Here is a 12,389-nt window from a genome sequence, read left to right as displayed (position 1 = left end):
AGAGAGAGAGGGAGAGAGAGAGACGCCATGAAAACCTGCAACTCAACGTGCCTACACGTAAATGGCCTCTCCTCGATCGGCTCCATTTGTTATCGAATTTAATAATAATTTGAAATTAATAATCGTAAACAGTGTATTTATTAGCTGTCGGGTCCTTTCGAACTTGATTATTTTCAGCTGAAGTTTTTTTTTTCACAGATGGGAGAAAATTGGTGCTATCCGCCACTTGGCATTTGCATGACCTTTTTTTTAATTAGCAAATAATTCCCATAATCCATATGACCGTTATATATATATTAAAATATACATTTTAATGAAAAAAATCATATTTCATTACATCATTAACAAAAAAAATTATGTTTTATGGATCACAGAGATAATATATATGTTTTTCTCTAGATATACAAAGGACGTTTTGAAATGGTAGTGGTTTTTATTTTGAGTTTTTAGTTTTAGTTTTTAGTTTTTGATTTTTGGTTTTTGGTTTTTTATTTTTGTAAATCTAAAAGAAAGGAGTTTTTTAAGTTTTTAGTTGATTTTTTATTTATAAAAATGATTTTTAAAATTTGCAGGAAAACTACTTTTATAGTAACTTGATTGTCAATTTTTTTGTTTTAAAATTTTAAAAATCCCAAAAGGCATTTTCATTCAGGCCTTAGTTTTTTTTGTTTAGAAATAGAAAGAAAGGGAATTAACTCGCAATTTTCATATAAGATAATGTGATTTGACATTTTTTGGATATAATATTTTTTTGTTTGCATAGTTTAACGACCACCACCAAAGAGATCGGAGATGGTGCAGTTGCTTGTCACATGGCGACGACACGAGGGTCATGTGAGTACATGTGTTCACTGTTCATCTTCCTCCTCCTCCCTTCGTCGTCGGTCAAACCACGTAACCATTTCGGTTTAATTATAATAAAATCGAACGGATCCGAATTAATCAAATATATATCAGATTTTACATTGAAACTAATTAGATGTAGTTTTTTCAAATCGAAATTCTGAATCTAAACCATATATAACAATAACAGTTGAGATCAACAACGAATTGATTTTACCTTTAAATATTCGAAAATATATAATTTTACTAACATTATATTCTAAAAAATTTGTATATAGTTTTTCTAAAAATATTATATTCTAAAAAATTCCATTCTTTTATTTACAAATACGATAAAAATTTTAAATTTAAATTTAAAAACCAAAAACTAAATTCAAAACCTCAAACTAAGTTTTCCACTAAACCGAAAATAAATGAACCGAATTTGAACCTGACCCAAAATTTCAGACAAGTCAAAGTCTCTCCTCTCTCAACCTCGGCATCATCATTTACCTACGGACATAAGAAATGGGTTTTAATTCGATCGGTCTCTCGATGTAATGATTCAAACATAAACATTTAATCTATTGCATGGTTCAATCTCTGTAAATCTGTCCATGTGATGCTTCCTATTATATTCTAAACACCCATTTACCTGCTTCATCTTCTTCATCACCGCTCTCTCTTCCCCGCTTTTATTCACATTATATACATAACGCGAATCATCCATCCAAAGCCACCTTCTCCTCTCTAATCCTCCTATCATCGCGTGATTAAGGAGACAACCGTACGGTAACTGTAGAACTACAATGCCTATGGCTTTTCCTGCGGCCAAGATGGTGGTGGTTACGGCGGATCCGCCGCCGTCGAGCCCCCGCATTTCCTTCTCCGCCGATTTTTCCGGCGACGACGAGGACAGCGACTTCATCTGCATCAGTCCTGTTGTGGGCAAGGGGGAAAAGGACAAGGGTCAAGCGAAAGCCGCCGACTTTGAGTTCCTGTCGGAAAATGTGAACTCGGGTCAAACCATGCTGACCGCCGACGAGCTCTTCAGCGAAGGGAAGTTGCTTCCTTATTGGCAGATTCAGCACTCGGAGAAGCTAAAGAGAGTGACTATCAATACGAAAGGAGAGGAAGAACGAGCTGGTGAAGTGAAAGATCACGCGGAGACAAACAAGGATCAGGAGAACAGAGTGAACTGGTTTCTTGACGACGACCCGTCTCCGCGTCCGCCGACATGCACGGTGCTCTGGAAGGAGCTTCTACGGCTGAAGAAGCAGAGGGCTCGAGCGTCGTCTCTGTCGCCGTCGTCATCGTCTTCATCCACGTCATCATCATCGAGCTCTCTGGGGGAGGCAGCGAGGAAGGAGGAGAGGGAGAAGGAAGGGAAGAGAGCGAAGAAAGGGTTGGAGAGAACGAGGTCGACGAGCACGAGGATAAGGCCAATGATCAATGTCCCTATATGTTCTCATCCCAAGACGTCTTCCTCTGCATTGCCTCCTCTGTTTCCGCTTTCTCTGAAGAAAGGAAGAGTAGAGAGACACGTTTAAGTCTCCTTCTCCTTGTCTCTGTTCTTGTCATCTCCTTCATTTGTTCAGATCATTGAGCGTTTTCCGTCTTTGTTTCTGTATCTATTTCTCTGCCCGAGTTTGTGATTAAGCTTTGATTAGCAGACACACCTCTCTCTCTCTCTCTCTCTCTAATCCTGTACCTCTATCCTTAAACTTCTCAATATAGAAATTTTCAGCTCCAAAGTTATTTCCTTTTCGAGTGTCTTATCAAGTATTTCCCAAGTTGAATCAAAAGATTAAGTTTTGATTAGATGGGTTGGTTTAAGATCTGAAAAGTGTGAGACAGTCAATAAAACGACAAACGGCCAGAGCAGGAAACAGAGCACTCTGTTTTCTGCTGAGTGATGATGGGAAGAAGCAATAAGTGAAGGGCACATGCAAGACGCACTCCTTTTCACTGTGCAGAGAATCCTCCAAGTGATTCTGCCACAACCCCCTCTTGGATTTTACCACCGCTACTACTCTCTTTCTGGTAAAATTATTATTCATGGACAGGAGTTTCAGAGTGGTATTTGTTATTTTTACTTTTTTTTTAAACTTTTATTCATTATTGGGTTTGGTAATTTAAGAAAATAAATGGGTATAAGGTCCAACAAAATTGTGAATCAAGGGCCTGCCTATTCAAAGAACACCCATATATATCTAAACTTACCACAAATGGTTATAAGCTATGACCAAAAGGTGTTCATTGAGAAGAACGCGAGGGCAGAGATAACTTGTTTATCAAGAAACCGTAGAGAACCCAATTTGGCCATGGGTTTTTTTTTGGGTAACGGCGTCAGTTTTCTCTCTCTTCTTCTTTTTTCCTCTCCGTTAGTCAACGTTAGATCACAAATTTCTTTCGATTTTTTTAAGAACAAGCGTGAGTTCGACACGTGGCTCGCCGAGAAATTTGAGTCCGATTAGGTTCCTCGGCGATTTCGTTTTCTTTCCTTCCCTTTTGCTTCTTCAAATTTTATGTCGATGGCGGTTCCTGGGGAAGAGAAGCCGAGACACCATGGGCGCACTGCGTCTGCAATTCCTTCGGGAGAGGTCGGTTTGCCTCCGTCTTCTTATTCTTCTTCTTTTTCGTGTGTGTCTGTGATTCCAATTTTCGGTCCTTTGATTATAGAAATTTGCTGTGTCGTAAATCGTGCGGAATCACAAATGCTGTGTAGACGCGATTAGTCGGTATCGGTGTTCATCTCGGAAATTGAGATTTGATTTCTAACACGTTTCTGTTTCCCAGAGGTCGGCTTGGTCTGTGACTTTCGAGATACACATACATACATATAATATAATGTGTAATAATTTAAGGAGAAAGGAAATGGTGTTGTTGTTGTTGTCTACGTGCAGATATTGTATATACGAGTGTTGCTCTGTATTGTTTGTTTATCGTTGACAATTTTCCCCATAGCTTGAATATCCTATTTTTTACTTCGTTTATATGAAATGCGAAGGGTGATTAGAAGATGTTGTTTTCATTCAGTGAATCGAATCATGCACTTTATCTTACCAGAAGCATTAGATGTAAACTGTGGCCATCCTCGATTCTCGAGGGATGTACTGTCTACTGGCGTGCCTATGCAATTTCGTGACGCCATTGTTTGCATCTTATCGTTATTTTGCAATGTACAATGATTTCTTTGTTGTGACTCATCGTGCCTATCTGCTTTCACATTGGAAGAGATGGCCACATACTCAGCAAATGAACTTAAAAATGGCCTTTGATCGATGTCTGGCTTCATGCACGGCCGAGAATCCAAATAGGTTTTTAGCTTCGCCCGATATTTCGTTGCGTATAAAGTTATAATGACCGTCCTTATGGTAGTTCATTGTTCACAAAATGGGTCTAAACTAATTTCGAGGAATTGATGATTTTTTCCAGGAGGGAGGTGTCGGTTTTTGTAGTGTTTGTGATAGATCGAAGATAGTTTTAGAACTTGAAAATGAGATGAGACTCAAGAAGATGAAAGTAATTTGGAGAAAGTCTCCAATTCGTGTATATTAAAAGATGAAGAATACATGCCCTCTTATATCTTATATCTTATATAAGTGCATTGGCATATATTGCTGCTTTGATGAAGATTTTGATCAGATTGTGAGTGAGTTCTCTTGATCCTCCAAACGGCTATATTGGGTCCTTCTAGTGCAGCACCAAGGTTCCTTGAAAGCATGCATAGAATGGATAAAACGATCTTCTAACTCAACAGGAGGATCCTTGTTTTGCTCGGAGCTGTTTGCTTACATGATAATATAAGATGCATCATCTTTCCTTCTCTCTCCCCTTGTTTGCTTGATCATTTTCGCCGTGTTATGTGTGACTCCCAACTGTCACTCCCAGAAACAGCATCGCAAAGACATCCATCTGTTAGTGTTTTTCCTTTTCTGGCAAGTCAATTCTGATTATTTTGGATGCTTGAGCTTGAGCACAAAAATCCTGTGATCTAGTTTATAACTCTATAATGTCCACTATGACTTGGCTGGGCCTTTAACATCTGACTTCTTTCTTTTTTTTTTTCTTGATTATATACCAGTTGAATTTAAGATTGTTGCTCTTATGTTCCCGCTGGCTTGAAGGTTCACCTGGCTTCATGACATCATGCAACTAACACGAGCTTCTTGCTTTGTCCAAGGAAATCGTTCGAGATGGACTGCAGGGCTCTTCATTGGATGAGACCGAACATTAAAACTAGATGTAAGTTATTGCGTTTGTCTCTGTGGTTTATATTAATTTGTTTTAGACTACAATAAGTTATTTAATTGTCCGCTGACTGTAGCTGCTGGAAACTTTTACGTGCTGGGACGATACATGATACATTACCTATGGTTATATGCATAAGCATTTATATTCTTATTCTACCTACTTTTGTGGACTATGTTATCCAATAGTTGCTTGACATGTGTTAGCATGGAATACTATGAAATACATTTACAAAAGCTTCAGGCTTAAGTTTATTACTTTCCACCAAAATTGAATTGGAATGACGTATTCTCTGCCTTCAGACCCTCCATTAACTTGAGACAAATAACAAATATTGATGGATTCTGATTCGAGTCTCATTCTTTTTTTTTTTTTTCCTTTTCTCATCGTGGACCTGAATTACAAAGCGGGTTATAAAGGTCAAAATATATTCTGATTTTAATATGGTATTTTTGCTTCTGTCAGCTGTCTCTCTTAATTATTGAAATCTCACTATGAAAGCAGCTTTTGTATAAGGACACACTGAAAAGCATGCTCGTTTCGGCTGGCCAAAGGTTGCAATTCTGCTTTCTATTCTTCTATGCGGTGGTTCGGAATTTAGGACCACGTCACTTGTCCTGATCAAGACTGAATATCTAGATATTTTGTCGGAAAGATTACATCTGCAGGTCAGCTCTTTTCCAATTTCTTAATTAACTATGTCATACCTTTTTATACCCGCTTACGTATGCTACCCTTACTTTTTTAATTCTTCAATCATTCTCAACTGTGTTTAACTATTCCTACTAACTCAGTGCTACTTCATTCTTGATTCCTTCATGGGAGAGGAACTGTAGAATTCTGGCACCTGAAAAATATCTAATTCTCTCCATGGGGGTAATATCATAAATGACAGCTACATGTTGTGAACATAGATTCGTTTATGTTTCGGGAACTGAATTGCTGTCACAAGGTCTGTTGCCATAAAACTGCAGGTTCTGAAGACATTTCATATAAATTTGAGAGAACTTTCTATGCCATCTATCAATTTTTTTTTTAACGCAACTCATCTATGTATGCCAATACTGCCACCAGAACATGTGATGAGTATGATATAATTGCATTGCAGAGTAGGCTGCAGCAAGGTAAACAGCAAGAAACTCATATGTTTAGCAAACTTTTCTTGTTCAGGACATCTTTGCATTTGTATTGTAATGTTATTTCAGTTCACCTCTTTGCCAGACTAACAGATGATCAACTACTGGGAATATATAGGAAACTTTTACTAGTTAGAAAGTATTACAAAATATTGGAAAACCTCAAAAGACAATATAGGTATTAATGTAATGAATAGCAAGGTACCACTGTACTAACCTTCCTAGTGGTCATCGAATTTCATCAAATTTATTTAAACCCTGCTCGTGTTGGTTCTGCACTAACTTCAGCAGGGTGGTATGATGACTAAAGCATATTGTTATATGCTACACAGTTCATCAGCATATAGTTTCTTGTTATTCTTTACACGTTACAAAACTGAGATGGCTTTTCCATTACAGGAAATCCAGAATCTCAAAACCTCCAACCGCCCTCCTTTGGACTGGAAATGGTTTGCCAGAATAGCTTTTTGCAAGGTCTTGAACGTTGTGATGCTAAAGGAGAGTGAGTCATGTCGTTAACCAGCCCATACGGTTTATGAGTGTGCGTGTGTCCTTTTCTTTTGTCGTCTTGACTTTTAGAAAGAAATGTTTAAGTTATTATTAGGGTTCGTACGTAAGCATCTAACAGAGAGGCAGAAGAGAGTGTGTTAGTGGGGAATCACTTGCCCTTATTAACCGAGGGGTCTCAGCTTTGTCTTCATGAGCTGAGCTATCCGTACGTTTAGGGTAACATGGTTTGGCAAAAGGCAAGAATCATATTGAAAGAGAGCTGCTAAAAAAGCAGCAACCTGTGTAATTTCTATCTATGGCAGTAAATCTCTGCCCAGAATAAGCATCCGAAACCCAGGTGGGCTCGTTCTATTCGTTTCTCAACTTTATTGTATTAAAACCAAAGCCCTGGTCATTTATGTATTTTCCATCTTTTTAAATGCAATATGAAGGTGGATTTCAGGTCATATCAAGTGTGCGGAATACGTGTTTTTCCTTGCATTCAAATACACAAGGACGGCGAGCGTTGTTGGGTAAGCGTGTTTTTTACGCACATTTTTTTTGTCCTCTCTTAGATAGCTTGGCAAATTTTTAAAGGGTATTCATACCTTGTCTTGGATAGTTTGGATAGTTTGGTGTTGATACCCATTTTGGGTGTCATTGACTTTGGGTATCCATGATTCGACTATTTGAGTCATGGCTCGGATACGTGAATCTCGTATACCCAATTTTTGATGTCAATACTTGTCCCCGTCTCATCAATTAGAGGATTACCTATGTATACCCAATTTTTGGGTATTTTTTTTTTCTCCATGGTATGATGTGATCCATGCATGTTCCACGCCATGGGCATTCCTTCTACAAGTGCATTGTGGCATATGTTTGTCGCCATGATTGGTGCCCATAATCGTAGACTTAGTTGATGGGGATTTCAACATTGGTGGGCTGTTTGTTGTCATGTCGTTACATGCTAGTTTAAGAATCAACCGACATAGGATTGGAACGTGCGACACATGAATCTTTGCTTTGAGCAAAAGAATGTTAGCACAGAAGCAGGTCGCTGTAATAATATGTAAAAATGAGTACGAGGACTTTTGGTCGGCTTTTTTTTTTCTCTCCCTGTGAAGATAAATAGAGAAACGGATTACAAAGCTTGTAACTTTTCGGGGTTTTACTCCCCACATGTGGTTCTACCACATTCAATCTCTTCATTAGAAAAACAGGCAAAGGTTGGATATCATATGGTTTTCCGAAATTGCATATTTTGTTATTTTATTATTTTTTTGGGTGTTAAACTAAATATAAACACTTTGGAATAAAGACAGTTGACTCATACAGCATTTTTTTTTAAAAAAAATGTTTTTATTTTAACCATGTCCACCATAGAATTAATTTGTTTCTTCGTTGGATTCCCCCTCGCCTTTTTCTATTTAATTGAAATTATTCTTGTATGCATTGTGTGTCATGTTTAAATAATTTGCATTATTCAAAAGTGGTGGTGTGTCAAAAAGCTCTCTGCACACTATACCCCTCTTTTTTTATTCAACTTTTGGGCATCTACAAATTGGCACCCTCCCTTCCTTACCCTTCATGTTCATTTTCAACGCATCTCTTGCTTTCTCTGCTTCACTTGCTTCTTTACTTCACATCCCAATAACCTCTTAGTTATGGCAACTGTTGTGTGTCATAAAGGGTTTCAGCCATGTTTAGAGTCCCAACTCAATGAGCCATTTGCTCTGAGGCTTAGGTTATCTTCACCCAATCCTCACCACTTCTTTCAGCCTCTTGAGTTATCTTTTAAGTCTTTTCCCTTAGAATCCATTCCGGGGGACACTAGCAAGCGTATCAACTCGGTGTCCACCCATCCCGACTCGGGTTGTCAGAGCTTCCTCGAGGCTATCTCGAGCGGCTCTCCTCTATCAAACCCTAGCCTTGGTGAGAACGAGAGAACTTATGGTCAATGCTCCCCGTCTAAGATTCTAAGTGAAAAGAGCTTGGCGTTGTGCACTGAGAATCTTGGAAACGAGTCGGGCTCCGATGATATCTCTGGCAATGACGTGTTCTCATTTGCTTCATCCGATGTCGAGACAAAAACGTTATCGAGTAAGGGTTCGAAAGGTAGGAAAGGGAGCGCGGTCCCTAATTTGCCACCTCCTTTGAAAAGTATGAGGGGGTCCGACTGTATTCACCTGAGGCCTTACCGAGAAGACGGGAGATTAGTACTAAAAGCCTCCAAGGAGCCACTCAACAAAACATGCTTTCAGGTTGAAAGAGGCAATGGCCGTCTCCGTCTCTGCATCTTAAGAGATTATGACCAAATAGCAGATAAAGAAGAAGAAGAGGAGATGATCGAGCCTGAAAGTGATGCGCTCAAAGAAGAAGAAGAAGAAGAAAAGGAAGGAAACCAAGTGGAGGGAATGGTGAATCATATTCAAAGTCCTGGAAGGTGTGTTCATGGCGATCGAGATTGTATTGGATTGCTAAATTGGGAGCATTTCTGTGTTGCCACTTCTTAAAAATATATAGAAACTCTATTTTCCTTCTCTTTTTTTTCCCTTTCTTGATCTCTCTGTATTCACAGTTTGACGATCATTTTCTCTGGGGTGTCATGGTTTTTTTTTCTCCTTTTTTTATAAATGCCGACATTTTCTATCTCATATAATAAGCGCCATTAATGACTCACATTAATTTAAATATCATATATAAAAGACAATAAAAATAAGAAGGAATGCATGGTCGGAAGGAATAGGGTATCGCGGTCCGGTCGGCAGTTAATATGGTTATGTAAATATTCGTTTTGATGGTCCGATACCAACTTTATTTACGGACATATGTTATGGGATTATATATATATATATATATATGCCAGTCATATATTACTAATTCAATTTTTAGACTTTGCATTAAATTCACCTTATACTCATTCAAATTAGATTGCATTCACTGCTATTAAATATATATATACACATTATGTAAATATTATCAATTAGATTAGAAAATAATATCATGTAGAAGAAAAAATATTCATATGGTACAAAGTGTGTTTACGTATGCCTTGGGCATAGTTTCCGCGAATGTGCAATCATGTGTTCATTGTCTGTCGGTGCATGTGCTGTACATGAATTATCTATCCTTTTTATAAAAAAAAATATCACTTACAGTGTTTACTAAAATAGAGATATTAAAGATTTTCTAGAATTTATAGATTTTCAGCTTACTATAAAATCAAAACACATATATGTTTTATCAGGAAAAAAAAATCTTTATTTACAAAAAAAAAAGCTTTAAATAGCTTATTTTCGCCTTTCAATTTTCAATTAAAAAAATATGCATAAAAAATCGCCTCTCTCTCTCTCTCACGCGCGCGCACACATACAGACATATATACATATGAGCAAATGAAACATTAGTCCGTACAATGGCACGTCATCTTCCTAAAGCTCTCTATCTTCCTCTCCCACAAAAAGGTTCGTCGTACGGACGATATATATATATATATATATATAAATGCATGGATGTAATTCAACGTTTATGTTTTTACACAATTAGTCTTCTATTTTGACCTTATTTTTCCCATTCATTTTATTGAATATCATAACACAAAACAGAAATATACAAAAGCTATATATGCTTGAAGTTTAAGACTGAATTTTCAGCAATACATCATCGAGATTAGGCAGTCGCAGTGGAAACCATTAGGCTTTGTAAATTGCTATGTTTCCTCCTCTGTAAAATATAATATTTAGTGATGAGTGACGCGTAAAACCCAACACGAAATGCCCTTTTAATATTCAAACTCTTTTTTTATTAAAGAGTTTATTGCTATTGATATTCTTTATTGGAACACGTTAATAATAATACTATTACTATTTAACCAAAAAAAATAATAATACTACTACTAAAAAACCCAACAGTTGGTAACCCAGTTGTTGAGAGGTGACAAAGTCATCCTAAAGGTCATGCGTTCGATTTCACTGGTGGAGAGTGATGTAATTTCTGGATCAAAATTCATATACAAAAGCTGGTCGCAGGTCTAGGGTGGATGTAGTGACGAAGATCCCAGAACTACCCTGTTTATAAAAAATAATAATAATAATAATACTAAAAAATTTATCAAAAAAAATTAACAATAACTAAAAAGCTCCTTTTCACGTTCCATTTGCTGCAAAGATCGTCTGCATGGAATCCGCGTTCACTAAAATATTCATCAAAGAGTGCAAAAAATTACAATTATCATGGACCTAACCTGATAGAGTGCCAAAGCTTTAGAGGAGGAAGACACACACACACACATATGTTTATATATATATATATATATATATATATACCGTATATAATTAATATATAGTATGGAATCAAATGGTAAGGTAAGACTATTCCACGACACTTGTGGTGGTTTATGGTACGTAAATGCCATGAATTGACTTTGGTGCTTGATCTAATCCATTAGCCCCCTATCCACTTTTGGCTTATTAATGATTCATGACGCAATCTCTTCTTTTTGGGTGTGCTTCGAATTAGGTACCCGGCTTTTACGCAACACAATTATACATATATATATATATATATACACTCAACATTTGAATGTGAACAAAAAAAAAAGTAAATGTTTTATGAAATCTTTTTTTTTTTGTGCATTTGGTATTTTTTTTTCCTTGGTGGGTAAGCAGAGCATGAGGATTGGTGCGTGCGTTATTTTACGTAGGTCTTATTTAATGCCCATGACGTCCTCTCCCTTTCTATCCTCGTATTCTATCAAATTACCATATTGCCCTTATAAAGTCATACTTTTTATTATTTTCATTTATTTTTCCAATTAAAAAGACTCTTCATTTTGTGATCACTCTCTATTTCGTTGACCGAATTATTTAATCAATAAGTTAGGAGTCCGGTCGCGAGAGCAACAGTTAAAATTAATCCCTTAATTCTGAGTTCGGTTACGACGTTGAAACCATGTCGGATAATGTCATAACACCTAGCTAAATTAAGTTGATTTTTATATATAAAAAAAAATTGCTTATGTTTATTTTGATTGGAAAATCAATATTCGAACGAAGCTTATTCTAAAGTACCAAAAAATTATATCCGCTCCATTTTTATATTGGATATAATGGAGGTATAATTCCCATTTGAGCCCCTCTATTTTCAATATTTATATTTTTTGGGCCCATTAGGCTCAGGAATTTATTTTCTTCATTTCAGCCCAAGTAAATTAATATTGAGCTATTTTTGGGATTTTGGATCTTTTTTTTTCTCATAAAAAAATATAGAAAATACCATTTTCTATTTTTTTTCCGTACGAGGAAAATCCGATTTATATAATGAGCTCAGCACCGTAAAAAGAAAAACTGAGAAGGTGAACACTACATTACACACACGAGTTCATGAATCGGAAAACAAAGACAGAGACAATATAATCACATCAAAGGACATGACTTCAAACTCGGACTCACAACAAGAACAGGACAGTGGATATAACCAGAAGCATGGAGTGGATAACGATACGTACGCCGAAAACATCACCATTGGAGCTGTCCTTCGTGGCTGGTGAGTAGCTTCCTTCAGGGGTGTTCGTCGTGAGCACGACCACTACCCAGTCATGGTCGGAACCGATTCCGATCCCCGTGAATTTGGAATCGTTCAGATTCATCGAGTACTGAGATTTCGTGAAGTTTGAGAGGACGACGC

The 12,389-nt window shown here is 37.1% G+C and overlaps 3 protein-coding genes across 7 annotated transcripts in view; 2 read left to right on the top strand and 1 right to left on the bottom strand.

Annotated features, from left to right (window-relative positions):
- Nucleotides 1-1,229: 1,229 nt before the first annotated feature.
- LOC104802759 lies at nt 1,230-2,517 on the top strand. The gene has a single exon (XM_010526509.1). The coding sequence runs from the start codon at nt 1,632-1,634 to the stop codon at nt 2,370-2,372; it is 741 nt and encodes a 246-aa protein (XP_010524811.1). The 5' UTR covers nt 1,230-1,631; the 3' UTR covers nt 2,373-2,517.
- A 624-nt stretch (nt 2,518-3,141) lies between these two features.
- On the top strand, nt 3,142-9,233 carry LOC104802758 (protein FANTASTIC FOUR 3-like). Of its 4 annotated transcripts, XR_002023746.1 has the most exons (5): nt 3,206-3,425; nt 4,910-5,070; nt 5,581-5,744; nt 6,612-7,059; nt 7,154-7,512. XR_002023746.1 is itself a non-coding variant. In XM_010526508.2 (4 exons), the coding sequence occupies exon 4, from the start codon at nt 8,369-8,371 to the stop codon at nt 9,215-9,217; it is 849 nt and encodes a 282-aa protein (XP_010524810.1). In that variant the 5' UTR covers nt 3,142-3,425; nt 4,953-5,070; nt 5,581-5,744; nt 6,612-8,368; the 3' UTR covers nt 9,218-9,233. The 4 variants fall into 4 exon arrangements, 3 of the variants coding, with proteins under 3 accessions (XP_010524810.1, XP_010524807.1, XP_010524808.1); XM_010526508.2 differs by having other exon boundaries at nt 3,142-3,425; nt 4,953-5,070; nt 6,612-9,233; XM_010526505.2 differs by having other exon boundaries at nt 3,143-3,425; nt 6,612-9,233.
- Nucleotides 9,234-12,078: 2,845 nt separating this feature from the next.
- The window catches only part of LOC104802757 (uncharacterized GPI-anchored protein At3g06035), a 1,723-nt gene continuing 1,412 nt past the window's right edge, over nt 12,079-12,389 (bottom strand). The window contains exon 3 of one of the 2 annotated variants that reach the window (XM_010526504.2): nt 12,079-12,383. In XM_010526504.2, coding sequence (XP_010524806.1) covers nt 12,151-12,383 — 233 coding nt within the window. In that variant the 3' untranslated portion in view covers nt 12,079-12,150. The other variant, XM_010526503.2, reaches the window with a different exon arrangement.

The sequence above is a fragment of the Tarenaya hassleriana genome, unplaced genomic scaffold, assembly GCF_000463585.1.
Source record: "Tarenaya hassleriana unplaced genomic scaffold, ASM46358v1 Cleome8, whole genome shotgun sequence".
NCBI classification, from domain to species: Eukaryota; Viridiplantae; Streptophyta; class Magnoliopsida; order Brassicales; family Cleomaceae; genus Tarenaya; species Tarenaya hassleriana.
This window is presented reverse-complemented; position numbering and strand designations above follow the sequence as displayed.